The sequence below is a fragment of the Indicator indicator genome, chromosome 1 (assembly GCF_027791375.1).
Source record: "Indicator indicator isolate 239-I01 chromosome 1, UM_Iind_1.1, whole genome shotgun sequence".
NCBI classification, from domain to species: domain Eukaryota; kingdom Metazoa; phylum Chordata; class Aves; order Piciformes; family Indicatoridae; genus Indicator; species Indicator indicator.
The window spans coordinates 1,071,921-1,097,087 of record NC_072010.1 but is presented as its reverse complement, the minus strand read 5'-3'; the positions used below and the strand labels follow the sequence as shown (position 1 = coordinate 1,097,087).

Sequence of the window (25,167 nt, the reverse complement as noted above, 5' to 3'; positions counted from 1 at the left end):
CCAAACAATACCCCCCAAAATCAGATTTTTCTACATATTTACAAAAAAAAAGAAAAAGAAAAAAAAACAAAAAACAAACCCAAAGCCCCCCCAACCTCACAACCAGGGAGGTGGAGCAGCTAGCCAGGGGGTATGGGAAGGGTTAAGGGTCTCTGCCCAAGCAGCAGTTCCTGAAAGGTTCCCATCCCTCGGGCAGCAGCGGAGCACGGCTCGGACTGCGGCAGCAGAACGCTGGGGGGCGCCCGAGGGCAGGGTTGGAGCCCAGGCTCTCAGCTCAGCCGCAGCCTGGCGTCCCGCCGCTCCGCGGGGGTCACCACCTCGTTGGCGTAGCCGTTCTCGGAGCAGAGGGACAGCTCGTCCGGGGGCTCCACGCCGTTGTTGATCTCTGGGGAGCAGAGGAAAAAGCAGGGACACGGTCACAGGGGTGACAGGCACAGAAGCACAGAAACATTCAGCTCGGAAAAGACACTCAGGGTCACCAAGTCCAACCCACAACCCTGCTCTGCGAGGGGCACCACTAAAACCAGAGCCCCAAGCACCACATCCAAATCACCCTGAAACACAGCCAGGCTTGGAGATCCTGCCCAGCACATTCCAATCCCTGAACACTCTTGCCATGGAAAAAATGTTTCCTACTGTCCAGTCTAAACCTCCCCAGTCACAGCTTGAGGCCATTCCCTCTTGTTCCATCACTAATTACCTGGGAGAAGAGACCAGCACCAACCTCTCCACAACCTCCTTTCAGGTAGCTGCAGACAGCACTGAGGTCTCCTCTCAGCCTCCTCTTCTCCAAACTAACCATCCCCAGCTCCTTCAGGTGCTCTCCATCACATTTCTTCTCCAGGCCCTTCCCAGCTTCCTTGCCCTCCTCTGCCCTGGCTCCAGCACCTCCACAGCTCTCTTGCATTCAGGTGCCCCAAACTGGACACAACACTCCAGGTGTGACCTCCCCAGAGCTGAGTGCCAGGGGACAATCCCCTCCCTGCTCCTGCTGGACACAGCATTTCCAATCCCAGCCAGGATGCCTTTGGCTTTCTTGGCCACCTGGGCACACTGCTGGCTCCTATTCAGCTGCACCAATGAAATATTTACCTATCTCCTGTTATCATCCTATTTCCACCCCCTATATCATTTATCTTTTACTCAAATCCCCAGGAAATTTCCTGTTTACAATCAGTGTTTCAGGCAGGGACTAGCTCCAGCTGCCACTCTGCCCCACCAGCAGCTAATGACAGCTCTATGAAGACCATCCCCTCCCTCAACAGAGAGCAGGGTGACAGCTGAGTGATGAGGCCAAGACCTCTGCCTGGCCACTGTGGTGGGTTGAAAATTCCCCCCCAACATTAAATTTTGCCAGACCAGCTCAGTTGGAAGCAACTGAAAGCTGTATTTACAAGCACAACTACAATCTACAACGAAATGCAAGGAATAGGTACAAGTATAAAACATTTACAGGTATTTACAACTAATAAACAGCACAAGGACCCCCCCTGGCCAAGGCCCAGGGGAGCTGCAACAGCTTCTCTCCCCCCTGCCTCCCCTCACCCCCCTGTACAAAAGGGACAAGAGAAAGGAGCAGAGAAAGTTGCTGTTAGACTTAGCCAAAACACTGCAGCCAAGGTCAAGCAGAAGCAAGTTAGTCTCTCCCAGAGTGAAGAAGCAAGAAGAGAAAGAAATTGCTTTGGGAACTAAATCTTATGGCAGATATCTCTCCAATGGAAGTGTTTAGAATTGTCTTTCATAGAATCCTAGAATCAGTCAGGGCTGGAAGGGACCACAAGGATCAGCCAGTTCCAACCCCCTGCCATGGCCAGGGACACCTCACACTACAGCAGGCTGCCCAGAGCCTCATCCAGCCTGGCTGCAAACACCTCCAGGGATGGAGCCTCAACCACCTCCCTGCACAACCCATTCCAGGCTCTCACCACTCTCATAGGGAAGAACTTCTTCCTCACCTCCAGCCTGAATCTCCCCACTTCCAGCTTTATTCCATTCCCCCCAGTCCTGTCACTACCTGAGAGCCTAAAAAGTCCCTCCCCACCTTTCTTGGAGCCCCCTTCAGGTACTGGAAGGCCACAAGAAGGTCACCTCAGAGCCTTCTCTTCTCCAGACTGAACAGCCCCAACTCTCTCAGTCTGTCCTCATAGCAGAGCAGCTCCAGCCCTCTGCTCATCCTCTTCATTTTCCTTTTTTTTACACCCAGTAGTGATTTATTTACATTTTACCACTTGTCTGTTCAAGTCCTCAGGTGGAAAATTATTCCAGGCATCACCTAAAACTCCCCCAAGCCAGCCCCATCCTCCACACCTGAGAAGATGAGCTTCTCCTTCATGATCTTGACATCCCTGCTGGAGCGGCGGACAGCGGCGCTGAGCATGATCTGCTCCGGGTTGTAGGTCCTGATGCTCCCCAGGCGCCACCTGCAAGGCAAGAGGGAGGTCTCAGAAGCTGCTCTCACCCAGTCCTGGCAGCAGCCTCAGTTCCAGTGGCCACCAACAATCTGGAGAACAACTCCCAGAGACCCTCAGAGCTTTGCTCCCTTTGCCTCTAACGCAGCCCCACGTGGTAGGAGGATGCTGAGAGATGTTATCCCCGAGGGGCACTGCTGGATCCTCCTGAGCCACCTAGAGCATCCTAATTCCTCTCATGCCTCCCAGGGCAGCAGATGCTCCAAACCCCTAGCACATCAGTTGCCCAAAGGAGGTAGGGCTGTTGTAAGTCTTAGGGTTGGAAAGGGGGAACAGAAGGAGAGACCAAGGCAAGCAAAGGAGCCATAAGCTTTCCCTCACTGAGTGCCACGCTCACTCTTGTGGTAGAAGGTGGCTCAAAGAGAATTTAAGCTCTCAAACCTCAGATGCAGCAAAGGCACAGTCCCCACACATGGCTGTCACATAGGGTTCCCCTGAACATGACTTCTCCCAGAGGACTTTCCTCCCCAAACCTCAGGTCTTTACTCAGGTATTTCTACTCAGCCCCTCCACCTTTTCAGCCCTGATAGGACACCAGAAGTTCCAACCACACAAGCACCATGAGGCTGATGGGAACTTGGCTCTATTTAAAATTAGCCAAGCTTCTGTTTTCATTAATGAATGCATGCAAAGGAAATCACTGATGGTAGCAATCATCCAACTATTTAGGTTGGAGAAGACCTTTTAAGACCAAGCCCAACCAGCAACCCACCACAGCCATAAGCCACAGGAGAAGTTCAAGAGGGATTCTGTGGCAGAACTTCAGCTGCAGAGATGGTGGCACTGGAAGTGAAAGTGGTGCTGAAAGAGGGGGAAACAGCACTTGGTGGCTTCAGATAAAAGCAGCTTTACCCAAGATCCCACTGCAAAAGGATGCTGCTAAAGGTCAGGCTTCCACAGCTTCACTGATTCATGGAATGGTCTGGGCTGGAAGGGACCTCCAAACCTCATCCAGTCCAACCCCCTCTGCACTCAGCAGGGACATCCCCAACTAGATCAGGTTGCCCACAGCCCTGTCCAGCCTCACCTTCAATATCTCCAGAGATGGGGCCACAACCACCTCCCTGGGCAACCTGTTCCAGTGTTCCACCACCCTCCTGGTGCAGAACTTCTTCCTAACATCCAATCTAAATCTGCTCTGCTCTCCTTTGAAGCCATTGCCCCTGGTCCTGACTCTGCAGGTCTTTGCAAACAGTCTCTCTCCATCCCTCTTGTAGCTCCCTTCAGGTACTGGAAGGTCTTTAATAGGTCTCCCTGGAGCCATCTCTTCTCCATGCTGCACGACTCCATCTTCCTCATCCTGTCTTTATAGCAGAGGTGCTCCAACCCCCTGATCCTTTTCGTGGCCATCCTCCTACCTCCTGACCATGGAGAAAGGCTTTCAAGTACATCCCCTTGTCCCTGCTGGAACCAGGGAGGCTGGAAAGCTGTTTGATGGAGGAACAGCAAGGACTGGGGGCGGGGGGGTGGCTCATGGGGTTTCTGATCTTCTGGCACCATCTAGTGGCTCTCCCACACGAGAAAAGGTCATTCCCGTGAACATCTTTTTTTCTGCAGACCTATTTTTTCTTGGTGGTGTGTGGAATTTTCAACGTTTTTAGGGTGGCAACCACCTTCTCTTACATTTCTAATCCTCTCTCCAGCCTTGAGGAGCAAAAGATTTGAGAAGCCCAACACATCTTCAGCCTGGGCCTACAAAGCAACGCCCACAAAAGAGCTGGTGCTGATTTTGTGGCATTTCCATCCCCTTCCCAAATCCCAGTGGGTGACACTGCACCATCAGGCTCTGACTGGGGTATGGCTGAAGGTGGATGCTCTGCTCCAAGGAAGAAGGGGTGGGATGGCATCACAACACAACTCATAGACCCATGGAGAGAAGCAACACAGAGGAAGGACAAGGAGGTGAAAACATTCAAGTATAAAAAGCTTTCTATCATCATCATCATCTAAGCTGAGCCCTTCTGACCTGGGAGGCCACCAGTTGTTTTTGGTCCCATGCAGGCAGACCCCACTTGTGGTTGCAAGTGCAGAGGATCTTACAGGAGAAGACTTCTCCTTGAACTATAACCAGAACCAAACCACATTGCTACAAGAAGTCTTCTCTTTGCCACCAGCAGCATTACCAACATCAGGTTTGGCTGCGTGGCCAAAGGACATTGAGTGGCTTGAGGTGGGAGGGGTCTTAAAGAGGTTGGAAAGGACTTCAAGGATCATCCAGTTCCCACCCCCTCTGCCATGGGCAGGGACACCTCCCACTAGCCCAGGTTGCTCCAAGCTTCATCCATGATGATCTCTTGCTCACAAGTCCTAGATGTCCCATGCAGGGCAAGGGTTACCCTGAGTCACAGCCAGCCCAGCCTCAAAGGCTTGCAGGGACCAAGGACTTTGCTCCTCCTGCCAAGAGGAATCACCACTTGCTCTCTGCTCCCCATCTCACATGGTGGCTGTGGTCAGCTCCAGGGTGGCTACACAAGAGGTCAGTGACTTCCTCTCACAGGAGTACTGGGAGGGTGACAGAGCACTGGAGCAGGCTGCCCAGAGAGGTTGTGGAGTCTCCTTTTCTCTGGAGACTTTCCAGCCCCCTCTGGATGCATGACCTGTGCTAGATTCCATGGCCCTGCTCTGGCAGAGGGGTTGGGATTGATGAACTCCAGAGGTCCCTCCCAACCCCTAACCATCCTGTGGTTGACCAAACTAGGAGAGGCTGCCCCCTGTTTTTCCAGGGGCCACCTGGAAACGCCCTCTTAGGAGAGCCACCGCAACGTCACTCTGCCACCGGCGTCCAAAACCCTTTCTGCTGTGCTCAAGCAGCCTCTTTGGGTCTCCAGAAAGCTAAGTAGAAAAGAGCACCTCTCCTACCCCCTTGGGCTCTGGTGTGATGGGCCACACTTAGGACAGCGGCGTGCAAAAGGGCCAGACAGACAGCAGGTAGGTCTTGCTCTGGGAGGTTGGCATCAAAGCGGACCAGACGGACACGGGGTGGGAACAGACTAAAAGATACTGGGACAACAACACAGAGACAGCATAGAGCATGTTAGGGCCAACCTCTGGACCCTGGGGTTTGGTGGGGAGATGGCTAAATGGCAGGGGGAGGGGATGGGAGAGGAGCAAGGTGGAGGAGCGCAGGGGGTTGGTCGGTGCTGAGGTGAGGAGATGGAGCGAGCAAAGAGCTAAGCCAGCCACAGCCAGAGTCCCCATCCTGCCACTGCTCTTTCCTAAAGCCTGCCCAGCTCCTCCATGCCTGCCTTCTCCTGATCCACAAGCCAAGGAGTGAGGGGAAGGCAAGAGGAGAACACCCAACCTCCCTGCACCCCTAAGAAGGGCTTAGGCTGGTCCCGGAGCCAGGCGATGCTCTGGGGAGGTGTTGTGAGGATGCAATGCTGCAATGAGGAGCAGGCAACACTTGCAGGTGGCCAACCCTGACCTCCCCTGAGGCAGTGTGTGGGCAGGTAAGCACAGAGAGGGAGTAGCCAAGTCCTCAGAGACACCACCCCCTGGCCCACAGAGGAAGGGATGGAGGAGGTAAGGCCTGAAGAGTGTGGTCCAAGGCTTTACTGCAGACAAGTGAGAGCACTTCCCTCCAAGGGCAGGAGGATGACTGGGAGGAAACAGCCCAAAGGAGGAGAAATCTGAGTTTCCAGTTGCTGGCACTTCCAATCCAGCATGCCAGGCTCATTGTCTTCCCTGGTGCAGTGCTGGTTACTTCCACACTGCACTCCCAGTTTCGCAGTGGGGTGACTGGGAAGAGAGTCCTGTGAGATTCCCAAGCTCTAATTGATGAGACAAAGCTTTCCAGCTCTTAGACTTTGGAATTAATTCCCAGGGCTATATTATTGCCTTTAGAATTGGCCAAATTGGGAGAGTTTGGTTTCAAAAAAAAAAAAAAAAAAAAAAAAAGGGATATTTTGGATGGGATTATTTCCACATTACATCCACTGGGAATTTCCCAATTCCAACATGCTACAGGACCTCAGCCCAGGGCTGTTGCAAAAGGCAGAGACTTGGGCCATAGGAACAGGTGGTCAGGTTGCCTTCCAAACATCTACCAGCTTCAGCATCAGGCTCCAGTGGTGCTCATGACTATGGAGTATGCAATGTTCAGAGCCCCCATGGTCTCCCCCTCCCTGTGAAGCCAGATGTTTGAAATCATCATGAGAAGCTGCTTCCTGCCCTGTCCTTCCTGCAGTGAAGCCATAGCAGAGAGGGAGAAAGAGAGAGAGAAATGAAAATAAATAAAGAAATAAATACAAGAGGAAGAGGAGGAAAGCACCAGAATTACCTGATCATGTGATAGCTGTGAGATGCCAGAATGCAGCAGAGAGAGAAAGAGGAGGAACATGCACAACAGTCAGAGCAAGTAAGAAAATAAACAAGGCAAAGAGGCAATAAGAGGTCAGTTAGAAGTCATCCCAGTTGGTATTTTCCCCCTCTGGAAGGGCTGCCACGATGCTGTCAGCAGGGCTGGAGCAGAACAGGAGGAGTAATCCCTACCCATGGCTTACAGAGGAGACAAGGCATGCATAGGAGAGAAGCAAAGCACCTCTGTTCCCACCCACCCCCCTCTCATCCTTGCATGAAGGAAGCAACTCTGGTTTGCCATCCCCTCCCCTCCCCCCAAAAAATATCTAGGATACAAAAAAAAAAAAATCACCCAAACCAAACAACAAATAAACCAAACCCCCTCAAACCATGACACTGAAGGGGAAATGCAGAGCCCCATTTCCTGGAGCTGAATCCCAGCAGCAGGCAGCAGCTGGGCAAATTCTGCTGTCATCTTCCTCCTCAAGTCTTCAGCTTCTCATGTGGTGGAGAAAGTGGAGTGGTAGGGAAATGGCTGTCTCCTGCACAAGGCTTTTGGAAAAGCAAGCCCTTTGCTGCAGAAAGTCCACCTTCTGGGACCAGCCTTCTGCCTTCTTCCCTTTACTGCCTTGGGGTTGAGTTGTCCCAAGGGGGAGATCCAGGAGAAGATCTTTGGTCTTACCATGATGGAACCCCCCTGTGGCTAGACCTCTGTGAGCATTTGGCTTTTCCATGGCAGGTCCAGAAGCTGGGCAGGGAGCTCAGTGCTCCATGTTGATGGAGCCTGGAGAAAGCTGGGGGCAGTTTCCAGCTCTCCTCACCTGTATCACACTTGGCCTGAGGGCGGAAGAGAAACCCTGCAATGATGTTTTCCTTCTTCTTGCTCTACTCCTACTCTTCCAAACTGGAAGAACTTCAGTCCATGCAGAGAGACAGAATCCAGATATTGCAAAGTCCCCACAGTTGTGACTTCTCCCTCTCTCTCCAAGCATTCACCATTTCACTCTGCTCTGGATCCTGCATCCAGCAGGTTGAATCAGTTTAGTTCCTTCACGCTTGGGTCTGATTCAGGAAAGTCTTCTGAAATGGACTTTGGGAGATGATGCAAAAGGCTCCAGTATCTCATTCCTTTGGCCTTGAAGTTCTGCTCTTCAGAGAGAATCATAGAATGGGCTGGGCTGGAAGGGACCTCCAAAGCTCATCCAGTCCAAGCCCCTCTGCACTCAGCAAGGACATCCCCAACTAGATCAGGTTGCCCACAGCCCTCTCCAGCCTCACCTTCAATATCTCCAGGGATGGGACCCCAACCACCTCCCTGGGCAACCTGTGCCAGTGTTCCACCACCCTCCTGGGGCAGAACTTCTTCCTCACATCCAATCTAAATCTGCTCTGCTCTCCTTTGAAGCCATTGCCTCTCCTCCTGTCCCTGCAGGCCTTTGCAAACAGTCTCTCTGCAGCCTTCTTGGAGCCTCCTTCAGGTCCTGGCAGGCTGCTCTGAGGTCTCCCTGGAGCCTTCTCTTCTCCAGGCTGAACACCCCCAGCTCCCTCAGCCTGGCCTCACAGCAGAGCTGCTCCAACCCCCTGAGCATCTTTGTGGCCCTCATCTGGACCTGCTCCATCAGGTCCATGTCCTTCCTCTATTGAGGGCTCCAGAGCTGGAAGAGGTCAGTTCCTGCTTCCAGACTCCTCCATGTGTTTCTGTATCTGACAGAGGAATGCAGGACCTGAAGAGTAAGAAGATCTCTTACCAGACCAACTGATGGATTTGAGGGAGTAGAGGAAGCTTCCAGACAAAGCAGCCCTAATGAGCTTACAGAGGAGAGGTTTAAGCAGCCACAACTCAGATCAGAAGACTTCTCAGAAGAATGTTCATCTCAGCTTGGTCCATGGTTTAATCAACTGCTGGAAAATCTGCTCTGAGAGGAGAGGTTTGAATCTGCTGCTCACTCTGTTAGCCCCTGCTGGAACTGGGGACCTGCTGGGCAGGGGTCTACCAGTGTGGAACTGTGCAAGTTATGAATTCAGACACCAGGATGAATAGATCCAACCTGTGGCTTGAAGTCAAATTCACAACAGTTCAGTTTGAGGGGGACGGAGCTGTGCCCCAGGCTGCCCAGAGTGGTTGTGGAGTCTCCTTCTCTGGAGAGATTCCAAACTTGCTTGGACACAATCCTGGGCAAGCTGCTGTGGCTGACCCTGCTTTAGCAAGGGGGGTGGACTGGATGATCTCCAGAGCTGCCTTCCAACCCCCACCACTCTGTGGGTGTGCTGCAGGAGCAACAATCCTACAGTAAGATGGCAAAAGGAGTTGGGTAGTGATGCCCCTAGATGATGGAAGAGAAGGGACACAGGGATGAGCAGAGGGTTGGAACTCCTCTCCTACTCAGGAGACAGACTGAGAGGGTTGGGGTTGTTCAGTTTGGAGAAGAGGAGGCTCTGAGGAGACCTTCTTGTGGCCTTCCAGGATCTGAAGGAAGCTGGGGAAGGACTTTTTAGGGTCTCAGGGAGTGACAGGATTAGGGGGGAATGGATCCAAGCTAGAAGTGGGGAGATTCAGATTGGATGTTAGGAAGAAGTTCTTCCCCATGAGGGTGGTGAGAGCCTGGCACAGGCTGCCCAGGGAGGTGGTGGAAGCTTCATCCCTGGAGGTTTTTGCAGCCAGGCTGGAGGTGGCTGTGAGCAACCTGCTGTGGTGTGAGGTGTCCCTGCCCATGGCAGGGGGTTGGAACTGGCTGAGCCTTGAGGTCCCTTCCAACCCTGACAGTTCTGTGCTTGTGCAAGCAGATGATCTGGGACAGGACAGCAGCAAAATCACTGTCTCAGGAGGGCTGAAGCCAGTTAAATTGCTGATCCTAAGACAGAGGCATTTCAGATATCAAGAAGGAAGGAAAGTGTAAGTCCCCTGATGTCTCCAAGACAGTCATTAGTGCATGTCAAGGCAGATGAGATAATAGAGCCAAGGGAAGGGGGGGCTGCAATTTCAGGATGCCACCTTTTCCCTGGAGGGAGCACAGCTCTCTCAGCTCATCCTTTTTCCCAGCCAGGGTCATTACACTGTCACCACTGACAGCTAAAATGGCTCCTGGGAGGAAAGGCACATCAGCAGGAGGACACCCTGCTCTCCTCCTGTGTAATCAAGAGGAGGGTAGTGCATCCAGCTCTGCTGTTAGGAAGTTGATTTAACTCCTCCTGATTTATCAGAGTCTTAACTTGCTCTGCTCCACATTTGTTTTCAGGGAGTGTGGCTGACAGAGAGGCTTCTGCTGTGCCCTCATCAAAACCTTGCTCCTCCTCTTCCTTGGAACAATGGGAGACACTTTCCCTGTGCATCAAACTAAGCAACTGATTCCATTTGCTAAATCCCAGTCTATCTGTTTCTTCCCCTAAAATGGGAACACATGGATCTAGGAAGACCCTGAGATGGTCGTTTTGAAGACTGTCCTGGTTTGAGCTAGAACAGAACCAATTCTGCTCAGGGATTTGGCTTCTCAGCTCAGGATCTGCTCAAGGAGGGCACTTTCTGAAGTTCAGGGCAGGTTTGCACAGCCAGGAGCTGCTCCTGACAGAGAGAAGCTGACAGGGAGAGTCACTGCCAAGGGTTGGGCTGCAGAAAGGCTCTGGCTGAGACTTGCCCCTGTGCAGACCAAGAGCACTGCTAAATGTTGTGTGCAATGTTGGGGTGCAGTAAGTCAGAGGTGGCATCTGTGGGGAGGAGAGGACAGGACAGGTGACCCTAAACTGACCAACAAGGGATTCCATCCCATGGATGTCATCTTCGGGATCAAGCTGAGGGATCACCAGGGTCAAGCCTCTTCTTCAGTGGCCAATACCCAAGCATGACTCTGTCCATTGTGCCTTCAATCCCAATCCATGTGATCCTGAATCCAGTTCCCAGATCCAGCTCTCGAATCCAATTCCCATCTGCCACTGAGTCCAGTCTGGGATGTCTCCAGTGCCTGCCCACAGCATCAGTGGTGATGGTGACATCCTTGCCATCAGGGGCTGGATTTGATGTCAGTTTGTATCTCTTTGTGTCTGTTTCATTTCATTGTTCTTATTTCCATCCCAGCTGGTTTAGTCTCTTTCCCAGCCCATCAGCCTCTCCCCCTTATTCCCATTCTCTTCCCTTTGGGAAGGCAAAGCCATTCACAGAGCACATCTGTCCCTAATCCATGACAAAGGCTATGATGGTGGAATCTCCAAGCATCTCCTTTTCTTCTTTGAAAAGCATTTTAATCTCTTCCTCAAGGTCCATTTCCCTAAAGCATTTCCAGTTTCTCTCCCACACACATTTGTGAGCAGAACAAGGCATCTACTGCTGCTAGCTTGAGATTCATTCCAAAAGTGGGGACAGAATCCAGCTCAAGGTCACCTCTCAGGAGCTGGATTACTGTTTGCAGTCTTTGGAGTTGCTCTGCTATTGCACTCCAAGTGCCTGAGGAGCATCACACTCCTCTCCCCCATCCCCACCCCATGCTCTGAACAACCACCACAACAAAATCAACCACCCCACACCTCCCACAAGAAGCCAGGAGAGCTGAGCAGGAACCATGCTACTTACTTCTGGAATATAAAAACTCCTACAATGATGATAAATGAAATGAGATCAGAGGTGATCCAGATCAGGTGGTACTCATCTGGAGGCTGGGAGACAAAAGGGAAAACAGAAGCAGACCTTAAACTTTCTGGTTTGAACAATCAGAGAGAGGCAACAGGTGGCTCAAGGTAACACCAAGGCAGGAAGCAAAGCAAAGAGCTGCAAGGGTCATTAGAAATCAGAGTCTTTAATCACACTGCTAAGCAGAGAATCACAGAATTGTCAGGGTTGGAAGGGAAATGAATCATAGGATTGTTAGGGTTGGAAGGGACCTCAAGGCTCAACCAGTTCTAACCCCCCTGCCATGGGCAGGGACACCTCACACCACAGCAGGTTGCTCACAGCCACATCCAGCCTGGCCTTAAAAACCTCCAGGGATGAGGCTTCCACCACCTCCCTGGGCAGCCTGTGCCAGGCTCTCACCACCCTCATGGGGAAGAACTTCTTCCTAACATCCTATCTGAATCTCCCCACTTCTAGTTTTGTTCCACCCCCCCCCCCCCCCCCCCAGTCCTATCACTCCCTGACACCCTCAAAAGTCCCTCCCCAGTTTTCTTGTAGCCCACTCCAGACACTGGAAAGTCACAAGAAGGTCTCCTCAGAACCTTCTCTTCTCCAGACTGCACCACCCCAGCTCCCTCATTCTGACTCCATAGGAGAGGAGCTCTACACAAAGAATCAGAGAGCCACAGAATCAGCTTTGTGCAGTCACAACAGGCCCTGCTACAAAGATTCTCCCAGTCATAAAATCCTAGAATCAGTCAGGGTTGGAAGGGACCACAAGGCTCAGCCAGTTCCAACCCCCCTGCCATGGCCAGGGACACCTCACACTACAGCAGGCTGGCCAGAGCCTCATCCAGCCTGGCTGCAAACACCTCCAGGGATGGAGCCTCAACCACCTCCCTGCACAACCCATTCCAGGCTCTCACCACTCTCATGGGGAAGAACTTCTTCCTCACCTCCAGCCTGAATCTCCCCACTTCCAGCTTTATTCCATTCCCCCCAAGTCCTATCACTACCTGAGATCCTAAAAAGTCCCTCCCCAGCTTTCTTGGAGCCCCCTTCAGATCCTGGAAGGCCACAAGAAGGTCACCTCAGAGCCTTCTCTTCTCCACACTGAACAGCCCCAACTCTCTCAGTCTGTCCTCAGAGCAGAGCAGCTCCAGCCCTCTGCTCATCCTGGTGGCCCTTCTCTGGACACCTTCCAGCATGTCCATAGCCCTCTTGGAACAGAGGCTCCAGCACTGGATGCAGTACTCCAGGTGGGGTCTCAGCAGAGCTGAGCAGAGGGGGAGAATCCCCTCCCTTGCCCTGCTGGCCACACTTCTCCTGCTGCAGCCCAGGCTCTGCTTGGCTTTCTGGGCTGCAAGTGCACACTGCTGGCTGATGTTGAGCTTCTTCTTCCCCAGCACCCCCAAATCCCTCTCCTCAAGGCTATCATTATTTTGCTTTTCACACCCCAGTGGTGATTTATTTACATTTTATTACTTACTGGAAAATTTTAAAGGTACAGCTTAAAACTACCACACTGTCCTGGTTTAGAGCCACACAGATCCTCTATTGCCCTGAGAGAGACACAAGAATGGACACTCACACAGATAGATTGGAGAGTGATGGGGAGTTTAAATGCAAAAAAAAAAAAAAACAATTGGTGTTTTGCAGAAGACTACAAAGCATAGTGGCAAAGATATCCCAAAGCATGAAGTCCCTTACACCACACCCAAAAGCCTCCCAATGCTTCCCTTCTCCCCACCTGAGGGTCTACCCAAAAACCCCCCAGGGTTTCTTCCCTCCCCCCACTGCTAGGCTAGTCTCAGGCTGGCTGGCTCTGAGACTGCCCTCCCCCCTTCTCCTCCTTGCATGAGCCCTAGACAGGCCTAAGAAGCCTTAAGATGCTGTAACAGTGTGAGAGCTGAAGTCCCCCCACACTGACAATGACCAGGCTAGCTCAGTCTGCAAGGAAATGCAAGCTGTATTTCCAAGCAAATCTACAATCTCTGATGAAATGCAATGAATCTGTACAAAGAGACACTCTTCACAACACTTACAAATGTGTACAACCAACAGAAAAGCACAACCAAGCCCCCTTTGCTTCCCCCAAGGGGCCTCCTCCACAGCCAGAAGGAATGCCCCCAGACTCCCCTGGCAGAAAGCAGAGTCAAGAAGCAGAGAGGCTGTTAGACTTAGCTTGTCAAGGTCAGTGTGTTATCTTCAGCCAGAAAAGAAGAAGAAACAGCAGACAGAAGCCCAGCAAGCAAGCTGAGTCCCAGCCTGCCCAAACTCCCCAACCTGGTTTTTGAGTAGAGATTCTTAAACATTTTGACCTCCCCAATGGAAGTGTTCAGCCTAATCATTATTTTGTTTTCTTACACCCAGTAGTGATTTATTTACATTCTTCCACTTTCTCTGCTCTTCTTTGTGAAGACAAATTAAAAAGGCAGCCTGGAATCCATCACAGAGACTCCCCCACAGTCCCCCTAAGAAGCCTGGAGACACTCCCCCACCCGTACCCGACGGGGAGTGTCTCCCACGGGAGCAGAGAGGGAAGAAAGAGGTAGGGAAGGACTTTGCAGATGAATTCCTGGGTAGGAACAGGCTGTTTCGTGGTCACCTGTGTCAGTGTGAGCTGAAATTCCTCCCCCCCCACTGACAATAACCAGGCTAGCCCAGTCTGGAAACAAATGAAAGCTGTTATTACAAGCAGAATCTACAATCTATGATGAAATGCAACGAATCTGTACAAATATACAAAATTCACAACATTCACAAATATATACAATCAACAGAAAAAGCACAACCAAGCTCCCTTTGCTTCCCCCCAACGGGGACCTTTCCCAAGGGGCCTCTCTCCCAGGGGCCTCCCCCCAGACCCCCCTGGCAGAAAGCAGAGTTAGCTAAAGCAGAAAGTTGTTAACTTAGCTGCCAAGGTCAGTGTGTTATCTTCAGCCAGAAGAGAAGAAGAAACAGCAGCCAGACAGCCCAGCAACTGCCCCCACTGCAGATTGCAGAGTGCCTCACTTTGTTTTGGGTAATAGTTCTTAAACATTTCTATCTATCCAATGGAAGTGTTTAGAACAATCAGTATTTTGCTTTCTTACACCCAATAGTGACTTATTTCCACTCTTTCATTTCCTCTGCTTGAACTTTGCAAGGAAAAATTAAAAAGACAGTTTCAAATCATCACAACACCAGAGGTGGCAGCGAGAGGAGGCAGCAGGCCTCAACTGCCACACACACTCTGCCAGGCTTACCATGAGCCAGAGGGGCAAAGGCACCTTGCGCAGGCGGTGGGAGCTGTCGGAGGTGACGGACTGCACACCGGCGCACCACAGGATGGAGAACAGCCAGGGCTCGTTCACGGTGTAGACATTCACACTCAGGTTGGCTGTGCTGTAGTCCCTGTCAGGAGACAGATGGGGAGATGGCAGTCCCCCAGGAAACAGCAGACCTTAGAGGATCATAGAAGCAGGCAGGGCTGGAAGGGACCACAAGGAGCAGCCAGTTCCAACCCCCCTGCCATGGCCAGGGACACCTCACACTACAGCAGGCTGGCCAGAGCCTCATCCAGCCTGGCTGCAAACACCTCCAGGGATGGAGCCTCAACCACCTCCCTGCACAACCCATTCCAGGCTCTCACCACTCTCATGGGGAAGAACTTCTTCCTCACCTCCAGTCTGAATCTCCCCACTTCCAGCTTTATTCCATTCCCCCCAGTCCTGTCACTCCCTGAGATCCTAAAAAGTCCCTCCCCAGCTTTCTTGGAGCCCCCTTCAGATCCTGGAAGGCCACAAGAAGGTCACCTCAGAGCCTTCTCTTCTCCAGACTGAACAGCCCCAACTCTCTCAGTCTGTCCTCATAGCAGAGCAGCTCCAGCCCTCTGCTCATCCTGGTGGCCCTTCTCTGGACACCTTCCAGCATGTCCATAGCCCTCTTGGAACAGAGGCTCCAGAACTGGATGCAGTACTCCAGGTGGGGTCTCAGCAGAGCTGAGCAGAGGGGGAGAATCACCTCCCTTGCCCTGCTGGCCACACTTCTCCTGCTGCAGCCCAGGCTCTGCTTGGCTTTCTGGGCTGCAAGTGCACATTGACAGCTCCTGCTGAGCTTCTCATCCCCCAGCACCCCCAAGTCCCTCTCCTCAGGGCTGCTCTCCAGCCACTCCCTGCCCAGCCTGGATTTGTGCTTGGCATTGCCTCCACCCAGCTGCAGGACCCTGCCCTTGGTCTTGTTGAACCTCCTGAGGTTGGCTTGTGCCCAGCTCTGCAGCCTGTCCAGGTCCCTCTGGATGGATCCCTTCCCTCCAGCCTGTCCAGGTCCCTCTGGATGGATCCCTTCCCTCCAGCCTGTCTGCTGCACCACACAGCTTGGTGTCATCAGCAAACTTGCTGAGGAAGTTTCAGCCCCACAAGGAGAGCTCTTGCCATCATCCACAGCTGTGACCACAGCTGGATCCGTGGGGGTTGAATTGCATGAGGTAGGTTTCATTGACAGGGCATGGGTGCTGGTCAGACAATCAGAGAATGGTCTGGGTTGGAAGAGACCTCCAAAGCTCATCCAGTCCAACCCCCTCTGCACTCAGCAGGGACATCCTCAACTAGATCAGGTTGCCCACAGCCCTGTCCAGCCTCACCTTCAATATTTCCAGGGATGGGAACTCAACCACCTCCCTGGGCAACCTGTGCCAGTGTTCCACCACCCTCATGGTGCAGAACTTCTTCCTCACATCCAATCTAAATCTGCTCTGCTCTACTTTGAAGCCATTGCCTCTTGTCCTATCACTGCAGGCCTTTGCAAACAGTCTCTCTCCATCCTTCTTGTAGCCTCTTTCAGGTCCTGGCAGGCTGCTCTTAGGTCTCCCCAGAGCCTTCTCTTCTGCAGGCCTGGGCAGCCTGTTCCAGAGTCTCCTCACCCTCACTGCAAAGAATTTCTTCCTAATCTCCAGTCTCAATCTCCCCTCTTCTAGCTTCAATCAATTCCCCTTCATCCTGTCACTCCCAGCCCTTGTCAAAAGTCCCTCCCCAGCTCTCCTGTAGCCCCCTTCAAGTACTGGAAGGTTGCTATTAGGTCTCCCCAGAGCCTTCTCTTCTCCAGGCTGAACACCCCCAGCTCCCTCAGCCTGTCCCTGTAGCAGAGGTGCTCCAACCCCCTCATCAAACCCCCCTAAGCAAACCCAGGGCATTGCAATCAAATGGTTTGAACTTGAAACTTTCTTCTTCACCTCTTAGATGCAATGTGACTCAGGCCACAGCCCATCCCAGCTGCTTGCTGATGAATGATGAGCCTGGAGTGGCTCTGCAGCAACCACTTCATCACATTGATGCAATCTCCACATCTGTCTCAGATGCCTGCAACACTTCATAGGCAATTTGCTTAATTAAAAACTGACAGATGCATTCCTCCAACATCAATTCCTACAACTTCCCATGCCCTCTGTGTTTGGAATGGTTGCAGAGTTACAGCTCTCAGTCTCCTGACAACCTCTTAAGAAGCTCAAGGTGCAAGCTGGGGCTCAGAAGCTGTCAAGCAGCAAATCAACCACTGACAGTGGACTCCTTGTACCCAAATCTGAGCTGCATAAATCGCTCTGTGCCCTTATCTACGAAGCAGAAGCATCATTAATCTCCAGCACAGAGATTAATCCTTGCAATTTTAATATCAGCAAAGCACTTGGAGATGAAAGGGACAAGATGTGGACATCCCAACACTCACAACACAATTAAACTGCTCCAACAGCTAAGGGGTTCTCAAGGGTAGAGGTGGTTGGAGCAATCCAGGTGATGATTTTGGAGGAGACTGAGGAAGCTGTGTCAAACCAGGGCTTGTTGAGCCTGCTCTGGCTTCTGCTGCAATGTTTGACAGGGCACCAAAAGGCCTCTGGAGTGCAAGAAACACTCAGGTGGGAGGCTCTGAGTTTGGGGACAGCTGTGATGATGGCATTGATGAGAGATTAAGTCTGAGGAGCTGGGACAGATGGCAGAGTTGGTATATGGAGGACATTTGGTACAGAGAGTTGTTTGGGTTGGAAAAGACCTCTAAGATCACCAAGTCTTAAGTCATCTACCTTCAGGATCATTCAGTCAGCTATTCTACAACTCTACAAGGCTGGTGCCCTCAGCACCACATCTCTGCCTCTTTTAAACACCTTCAGGGATGGGGATCCAACCACCTCCCTGGGGACCCTGTTCCAGTGTTTGAGAACCCTTCCACTGAAGAAATTTCTTCTAATGAGAGTGGTGAGAGCCTGGAATGGGTTGTGCAGGGAGGTGGTTGAGGCTCCATCCCTGGAGGTGTTTGCAGCCAGGCTGGATGAGGCTCTGGGCAGCCTGCTGTAGTGTGAGGTGTCCCTGGCCATGGCAGGGGGGTTGGAACTGGCTGCTCCTTGTGGTCCCTTCCAACCCTGACTGATTCTAAGATTCTATAATGTCCAACCCCTGGTGCAACTAGGGGCTGTTTCCTCTTGTCCTATCACTTGTTGCTGGGGAGAAGAGACCAACCCCCATTTGGCTACAACCTCCCTTCAGGGAGTTGTAGGGAGGCAGAAGGTCTTCCCTCAACCTCTTTTTCTCCAGGATGGATACCCCCAGCTCCCTCAGCTGCTCCTCACCAGCCCTGCTCTCCAGACCCTTCCCCAGCTTTGTTGCCATTCTCTGGGCACACTCCAGCACCTCAATGTCCTTTTTGGAGTGAGAGGCTCCAACCTCCTTTCCTATGATCCTTTCCATGAGACAGAGCAAATAGGGGGGGGGAAGAACAGGCAGGAATTACCCTACCTGGGCTTGGTTTTAAGGGTGAGCAACCAGACTCATTGCTGGGCACCATGGAAAGACACCACTGGATTACTTTAAACAGGATCAGGCTCTCAAGCAGCTATAGGAACAGCTCTTCCCCATTTCCAGCCCAAGATAAAAAAAAAAAAAAAATCATTTGAAGATGCTTCTTTATTTTTTTCTTTTCTTTCTTCAATCTGCAAACCTGCTTCATTTTCAAGGATTTCTTGGGGGAAGAACAAAAAAATTTCAACTCTGAAAATTAGAAACCCTTGAATAGAGCCAATCCACCCTTTCTGAGAAAGGAGCTAACACACTGACTGCGTGGTTCAAACACAGGCTCCAGCAGAAGGAGAGGATCCTCGTGCTGTGGCAGTCTCATTAAAGGGAAGATCTGACCAGTTGAAAGAGCTGAGAGAGGACAGGAATGAAAAGAGTGAATTCTCTGCAAAGAGAAACTTCTCAAAGCACCTCCAGGTTTTGGACTAATCAAAATTCTGTGGTAGCAACTCTGGAGCAGACAAGCAGAAGCAAAGGGCAGCTGCTAATGAGGATGAAGAAGGCTGGGGAGGGAGGTTTTAGGGTGTTAGGTACTGAGAGGACTGGGGGGAATGGAACAAAAATAGAAATGGGTAGATTCAGATTGGATGTTAGGAAGAAGTTTTGCACCATGAGGGTGGTGAGAGACTGGAACAGGTTGCCCAGGGAGGTGGTGGAAGCCTCATCCCTGGAGGTTTTGAAGGCCAGGCTGGATGTGGCTGTGAGCAACCTGCTGTGGTGTGAGGTGTCCCTGCCCATGTTGAGGTGGAACCTCCTGTGCTGGAGTTTCCATCCATTGCCCCTTGTCCTATCCCAGGGTGCAAGTGAGCAGAGCCTGTCCCCTCCCTCCTGACCCCCAGCCCTCAGATATTTATAAACATTGATCAGATCCCCTCTCAGCCTTCTCCTCTCCAGACTAACCACCCCCAGGGCTCTCAGCCTCTCCTCCCCAGGCAGGGCTCCAGTCCCTTCAGCATCCTTGCAGCCCTCCCTTGGACTCTCTCCAGCAGATCCCTGTCCCTCCTGAACTGGGCAGCCCAGAACTGGATGCAGTATTCCAGGTGAGGTCTCAGCAGGGCAGAGTAGAGGGGGAGGAGAACCTCCCTGGATCTGCTGGCCACACTCCTCTGAATGCACCCCAGGACCCCCTTGGCCTTCTTGGCCCCCAGGGCACATTGCTGTCCCATGCAGAACTTGTTGCCCACCAGCACTCCCAGGTCCTTCTCCCCAGGGCTGCCCTCCAGCAGATCACCTCCCAGCCTGTCCTGCTGCAGTTGACTCTTTCTTCCCAGCTGCAGCACTCTGCACTCCTCCTTGCTGAACCTCATGAGGTTCCTCTCTGCCCAACTCTCAGTTTGCCCTAGTCTTGCTGAATGGCCTCACAGCCTTCTGTGTATGGCTAAGGACAAAGCTTGCACAGCTCAAGCTTTCAGGAACAAGCCCATTCTGAAATGATACCTGCAGAAAAGACAGCTTGGGATGACCACACAGGATGCTGCTCTGCCAGGCAGCACACACAGGACAGAAGGATGCACAGAGCTGTGCACACCCCCCCCGGCTTATCAGAGTCCAAAGGCAGGAGCTTAGATTCATAGAATGGTTTAGGTTGGAAGGGACCTTAAAGATCATCCAGTGCCATCCTCCCTGCCCCATTGGGACACCTTCCACTAGCCCAGGTTGCTCAGAGCCCCTTCCAACCTGGCCTTGAACACCTCCAGGGAGGGGGCTCTCAGGGCTGGCATCTCCTTACCTGACCTCCTCATTTGTGACCTTGGTGTAACGCAGGTTGAGCTTCACGATGCCCTTCTCCCTCAGGCGCTCTGCATCCAGCTTGAGGCCAGAAGTCTGCTGGAAACCTGGTGCAATCTGCCTGACCAGCTGCCTCTCCTTGTCTGGCAGCCACATCACCTGTGGAGGCAGCAAGACACAGCACGGTGATGACACAGATGGGTCACAGGGCTGGGAGCAGGAGGAAGCTTTGCAGGCAGCCTGGATTGTCACACACATTGTCTAGGAGGCATTTAGAGCTTCATTATTTAAAAGCAAAGAGTCAGAAAGAGAGGATTGGCCTCCAGGTCTCAGCCTCTTCTCTCATGTCTCAGGTTCTTATTGATTCCCTTGGTGGGAAGGGACCTCAGGGGGTGTCTGCTCCAGGACAAACCAGGGCCAGCTCTGATTTGAAACAGGGCTTTGTCCTTTTGTGTCTAGAAAATCTCCAAGGATAGAATCATAGAATCACAGAATCATAGAATCAAGAAGGCTGGAAGAGACCTCAAGGATCATCGAGTCCAACCTGTCACCCTACACCTCATGCCTATCTAAACCATGGCACCAAGTGCCACGTCCAATGCCCTCTTGAACACCTCCAGGGGTGGTGACTCCACCACCTCCCTGGGCAGCACATTCCAATGGCCAACCACTCTCTCTGTGAAGAACTTTCTCCTCACCTCCAGCCTAAACCTCCCCTGGCACAGCTTGAGACTGTGTCCTCTTGTTCTGGTGCTGGTTGCCTGGGAGAAGAGCCCAACCCCCACCTGGCTACAACCTCCCTTCAGGGAGTTGTAGACAGCAATGAGGTCTGCCCTGAGCCTCCTCTTCTCCAGGCTAAACATCCCCAGCTCCCTCAGCCTCTCCTCACAGGGCTGTGCTCCAGACCCCTCCCCAGCCTCGTTGCCCTTCTCTGGACTTGCTCCAGCAATTCAACATCTTTCCTAAACTGAGGATTTAGGAAATATGATGGAGTTTAGGAAAGATGATGGGTTTAGGAAAGAGGATGGAGACCTCTTGGGCTTTCCTGCTTCCTCCCAGCACTTGCCTGCCCTTAGAGGGAAACCCAATTTCCTTATATCCCACACAAACCTCTCCTGTTCCAATTTATGATGATTCCCTCTCACCTTCCTGACATACATCACAGTGAAGACCTTGGCTCTAACTTCTCACCACCTCCTTGCAGCCACTAGAGAGCTGCTCTTAGATCTTTCCTAAGTCCTGTCTTTTCCAGGATGAAGAGATTCAATTCCCTCAGCCTCTCCTCCTAACCAGTTTGGAGGCCTCTGCAAGACTTGCTCCAGTTCATCAACACCTGCCTTGTACTGGTCATCCTCACAATGGACACAGCTGCTCAGGAAGGGCAATGATCACTTTCCTCCACCTACACATCCACCACAGCCCTGGTAGATGAGGGCCCACCAGCCTGGAGGCACCATCCTGCCCAGCATGACTTCTTGGCATGAAGTGGCATTTTGAATGGGCTGGGCAGGGGCTGGCTGGAGAGCAGCCCTGAAGGAAAGTCCATGGGGGTGCTGGGGGAGGAGGAGAAGCTCACCAGGAGCCAACAGGGAGCACTTGCAGCCCAGAGAGCCAAGCAGAGCCTGGGCTGCAGCAGGAGAAGTGTGGCCAGCAGGGCCAGGGAGGGGATTCTCCCCCTCTGCTCCACTCTGCTCAGACCACAGCTGGAGCTCTGTGTCCAGTTCTGGAGCCTCTGTTCCAGGAAGGATCTGGAGGTGCTGGAAGGTGTCCAGAGAAATGCCACAAGGATGAGCAGAGGGTTGGAGCTGCTCTGCTCTGAGGACAGACTGAGAGAGTTGGGGCTGTTCAGTCTGGAGAAGAGAAGGCTCTGAGGAGACCTTCTGGTGGCCTTCCAGGATCTGAAGGGGGCTCCAAGAAAGCTGGGGGAGGACTTTAGAGGGTGTCAGGGAGTGATAGGACTGGGGGGGATGGAGCAAAACTAGGAGTGGGGAGATTCAGATTGGATGTGAGGAAGAAATTCTTCCCCATGAGGGTGGTGAGAGCCTGGCACAGGTTGCCCAGGGAGGTGGTGGAAGCCTCATCCCTGGAGGTTTTTGCAGCCAGGCTGGAGGTGGCTGTGAGCAACCTGCTGTGGTGTGAGGTGTCCCTGCCCATGGCAGGGGGCTTGGAACTGGCTGAGCCTTGAAGTCCCTTCCAACCCTGACAATTCTGTGAATCTATGAATCATAGAATCAACCAGGTTGGAAAAGACCTTTGAGATCATCAACCTATCAGCCAATACCTTCTAATCAATCAAACCATGGCACTGAGTGCCTCATCAAGTGTTCAAATGGATCAGAGACACTTAAGGATGTGGGGGAACCCATAAAGAGTTTTGGAAACATCAACCAAGCCCTCAGAACTCACAGACTGTTGCTGAATTCCTGATGCCAGGATGGTTTCCAGGGTGATGTTGATGTATGTGCTGTAGTAGGGATGAGCTGCTGGCAGGTCCTGGAAGTTGAGGATGAGTGATGTGTTGTCCTTGATCACCTCCAGCATATCTGCCAGCTTGCAGATTGACTGGTTGGCAGCTTCCAAGTAGTCAGACCTTGAGAGAGACCCAGCTGTCCAGAAAGGGTCATTCTGAAAGCAAAGGACATCCTGGCATTAGTGCCACAAAGCCCACACTCCCCCAGGACAGGTGAAGACCCTTCTCCAACCCATCCTGGCACCAGTGGGAGATGCTAACAACTACTCTTGGCAACCATCCCATCTTTTGCAGCTTGCTAAAGCTTTGTGCCTCAGTTTACCTACCCAAGGGGAGGTCAAAGACCCTGACTGAAAGCAAAGTGTGACAGACAAGTCCTTCTCATGGCATGGAATCATTCTGGTTGGAAGAACCCTTGAAGAGATCATCCATCCCAACCATTAGCCCAACCCTGCCTAGTCACCACTGCACCTCAACACCACATCTACACAGCTTCCAAATACCTCCAGGGATGGTGACTCAACCACTTCCCTGGGCAGCCCTCACAGGGCTTGACAACCCTTTTGGTGATGAAGTTGCTCCTAATATCCAACTTAAACCTCACCTGGAGCAGCTTGAGGCTGACTCCCCTTGTACTATTGCTTGTTCCTTGGGAGATGAGACCAACCCCCACCTGGCTCCAACCTCCTTTCAGCACTTGCAGAGAGCCAGAAGGTCTCCCTTCAGCCTCCTTTTCTCCAGGCTAAACAATCCCAGTTCCTTCAGCTGCTCCTCAGAGGTTTTGTGCTTTAGACCCTTCACCATCTCTGTTTTCTCCTCCTCATCATCACCATGTACCCCCTCCTGGGAGCCTTGAAGTTCCTAGTGGTGTCAACTTGGCATTAAGGCTCCTACCTCCAGGTGGTGGAAGAGGCACAGAAAGGCAACACATCTCTTAGACCAAGCCTAAATGTAGCAGAGACCAGAACTAAATTGTGCTCCATGGATTTTTGGTCTAGCTGCACTTCAGGCCATTCACTTCAGGCTGTTCCACAGCTCTACACCTCGAAGGAGGTTTAGGTGTGAGCTTCCATCTCATGGTCACAGCTCCTCAGGAGACTCTTCATGGCCATACACACCTTTAGGAACCACTCTCCAGCATTGAGTTTCTCCAGGTCAGTCCAGTTGAACATGGAGGAGTGCTGGTAGGCCCGCTCTGGAAACACCTCCTCCACGTTTGTTGTTCTCCTGAGTGTCTTGTCATGCATCAGAAATGGCACTCCATCATAGCTGCAGAGACACACACAGGGCCCTTTGCAGCTGGAGGGGCACCACCACATCCCTGGGGCTGGAGAAATGCCTGTCCCCATTCCCACCTCTCACAACTGCATGGGAAAGGCATTGGGAAGATCTCGATCATGTTAGCACCTCCCCAGGAGCATAGAATCATAGAAACATCATAGGATCATAGAATCATCATAGGATCATAGGATCATCATAGGATCATAGAATCATCATGGAATCATAGAATCATCATAGGATCATAGGATCATAGAATCATCATGGAATCATAGAATCATCATAGGATCATAGGATCATAGAATCATCATGGAATCATAGAATCATCATAGAATCATAGAATCATCATAGAATCATAGAATCATGGAATCATAGGATCATAGAATCATCATAGAATCATAGAATCATAGAATCATCATAGAATCATGGAATCATAGGATCATAGAATCATAGAATCATCATAGAATCATCATAGAATCATCATAGAATCATGGAATCATAGGATCATCATAGAATCATCATAGAATCATGGAATCATAGGATCATCATAGAATCATCATAGAATCATCATGGAATCATAGGATCACAGAATCAGAGAATCATCATAGAATCATAGAACCATAGAATGGTCTGGGCTGGAAGGGACCTCCAAAGTTCATCCAGTCCACCCTCCCCAGAGTCACCAGGGACAGCCCCAACTAGATCAGGTTGCCCACAGCCCTGTCCAGCCTCACCTTGAGTATCTCCAGGGATGGGGCCCCAACCACCTCCCTAGGGAACCTGTTCCAGTGTTCCACCACCTTCATGGTGAAGAACTTCTTCCTCACATCCAGCCTAAATCTCTGCTCTAGTTTGAAGCCATTGCCTCTGGTCCTGTCCCTGCAGGCCTTTGCAAACAGTCTCTCTCCATCCTTCCTCTAGGCCCCCTTCAGATACTGGAAGGTTGCTACTAGACCTCCCCAGAGCCTCCTTTTCTCCAGGCTGAACACCCCCAGCTCCCTCAGCATCTCCCTGTAGCAGAGCTGCTCCAACTCCCTGAGCATTTTCATCACTTCTGCTTGAAGCAAAGTTGGCTTTGCTAACCAGGGCCTCCCAGCTTGGGCAGGGAGCAAGATGTGATCAACCTGAGTGTTTGTCCAGCTAGCTCACCCATGGTTGATATATAGGAAATATCCCAGTAGGGATGTCCTGGGCATATCCCAGGTAAAATGAGCCCATCCAGCCACAGGCACAAAGAGCACCTCTCAGAAGGATAAGGACACTAATGGATGGTGTGCTGCAAACTCTTCCTAACATTAGTAGCAGCTGTGATAAAGGTCACTTTTGGGTCTGAAGGTCACTTTTGGGTCTGAAGGTCACTGGAGTCTTCCTTTTATAAAGACATGAGAGAGGTTCAGACAACTGAGCCATCATGGAGTCACAGAATTGTTTGGGTTGGACAGGATCTCAAAGCTCAGCCAGTTCCAACCCCCCTGCCATGGGCAGGGACACCTCACACCACAG

General features: G+C 51.8%; 1 protein-coding gene across 1 annotated transcript in view; it reads right to left on the bottom strand.

Annotated features, from left to right (window-relative positions):
• Nucleotides 1–269: 269 nt before the first annotated feature.
• Nucleotides 270–25,167, bottom strand: part of GDPD5 (glycerophosphodiester phosphodiesterase domain containing 5) — a 70,696-nt gene continuing 45,798 nt past the window's right edge. Inside the window, exons 8-14 of the mRNA XM_054386594.1 lie at nucleotides 23,505–23,655; nucleotides 22,323–22,541; nucleotides 19,918–20,075; nucleotides 14,616–14,763; nucleotides 11,329–11,411; nucleotides 2,308–2,420; nucleotides 270–385 (exon numbers count right to left, since the gene is read on the bottom strand). Of these exons, the coding sequence (XP_054242569.1) occupies nucleotides 270–385; nucleotides 2,308–2,420; nucleotides 11,329–11,411; nucleotides 14,616–14,763; nucleotides 19,918–20,075; nucleotides 22,323–22,541; nucleotides 23,505–23,655 (988 nt within the window). The remainder of the gene's footprint in view (nucleotides 386–2,307; nucleotides 2,421–11,328; nucleotides 11,412–14,615; nucleotides 14,764–19,917; nucleotides 20,076–22,322; nucleotides 22,542–23,504; nucleotides 23,656–25,167) is intronic.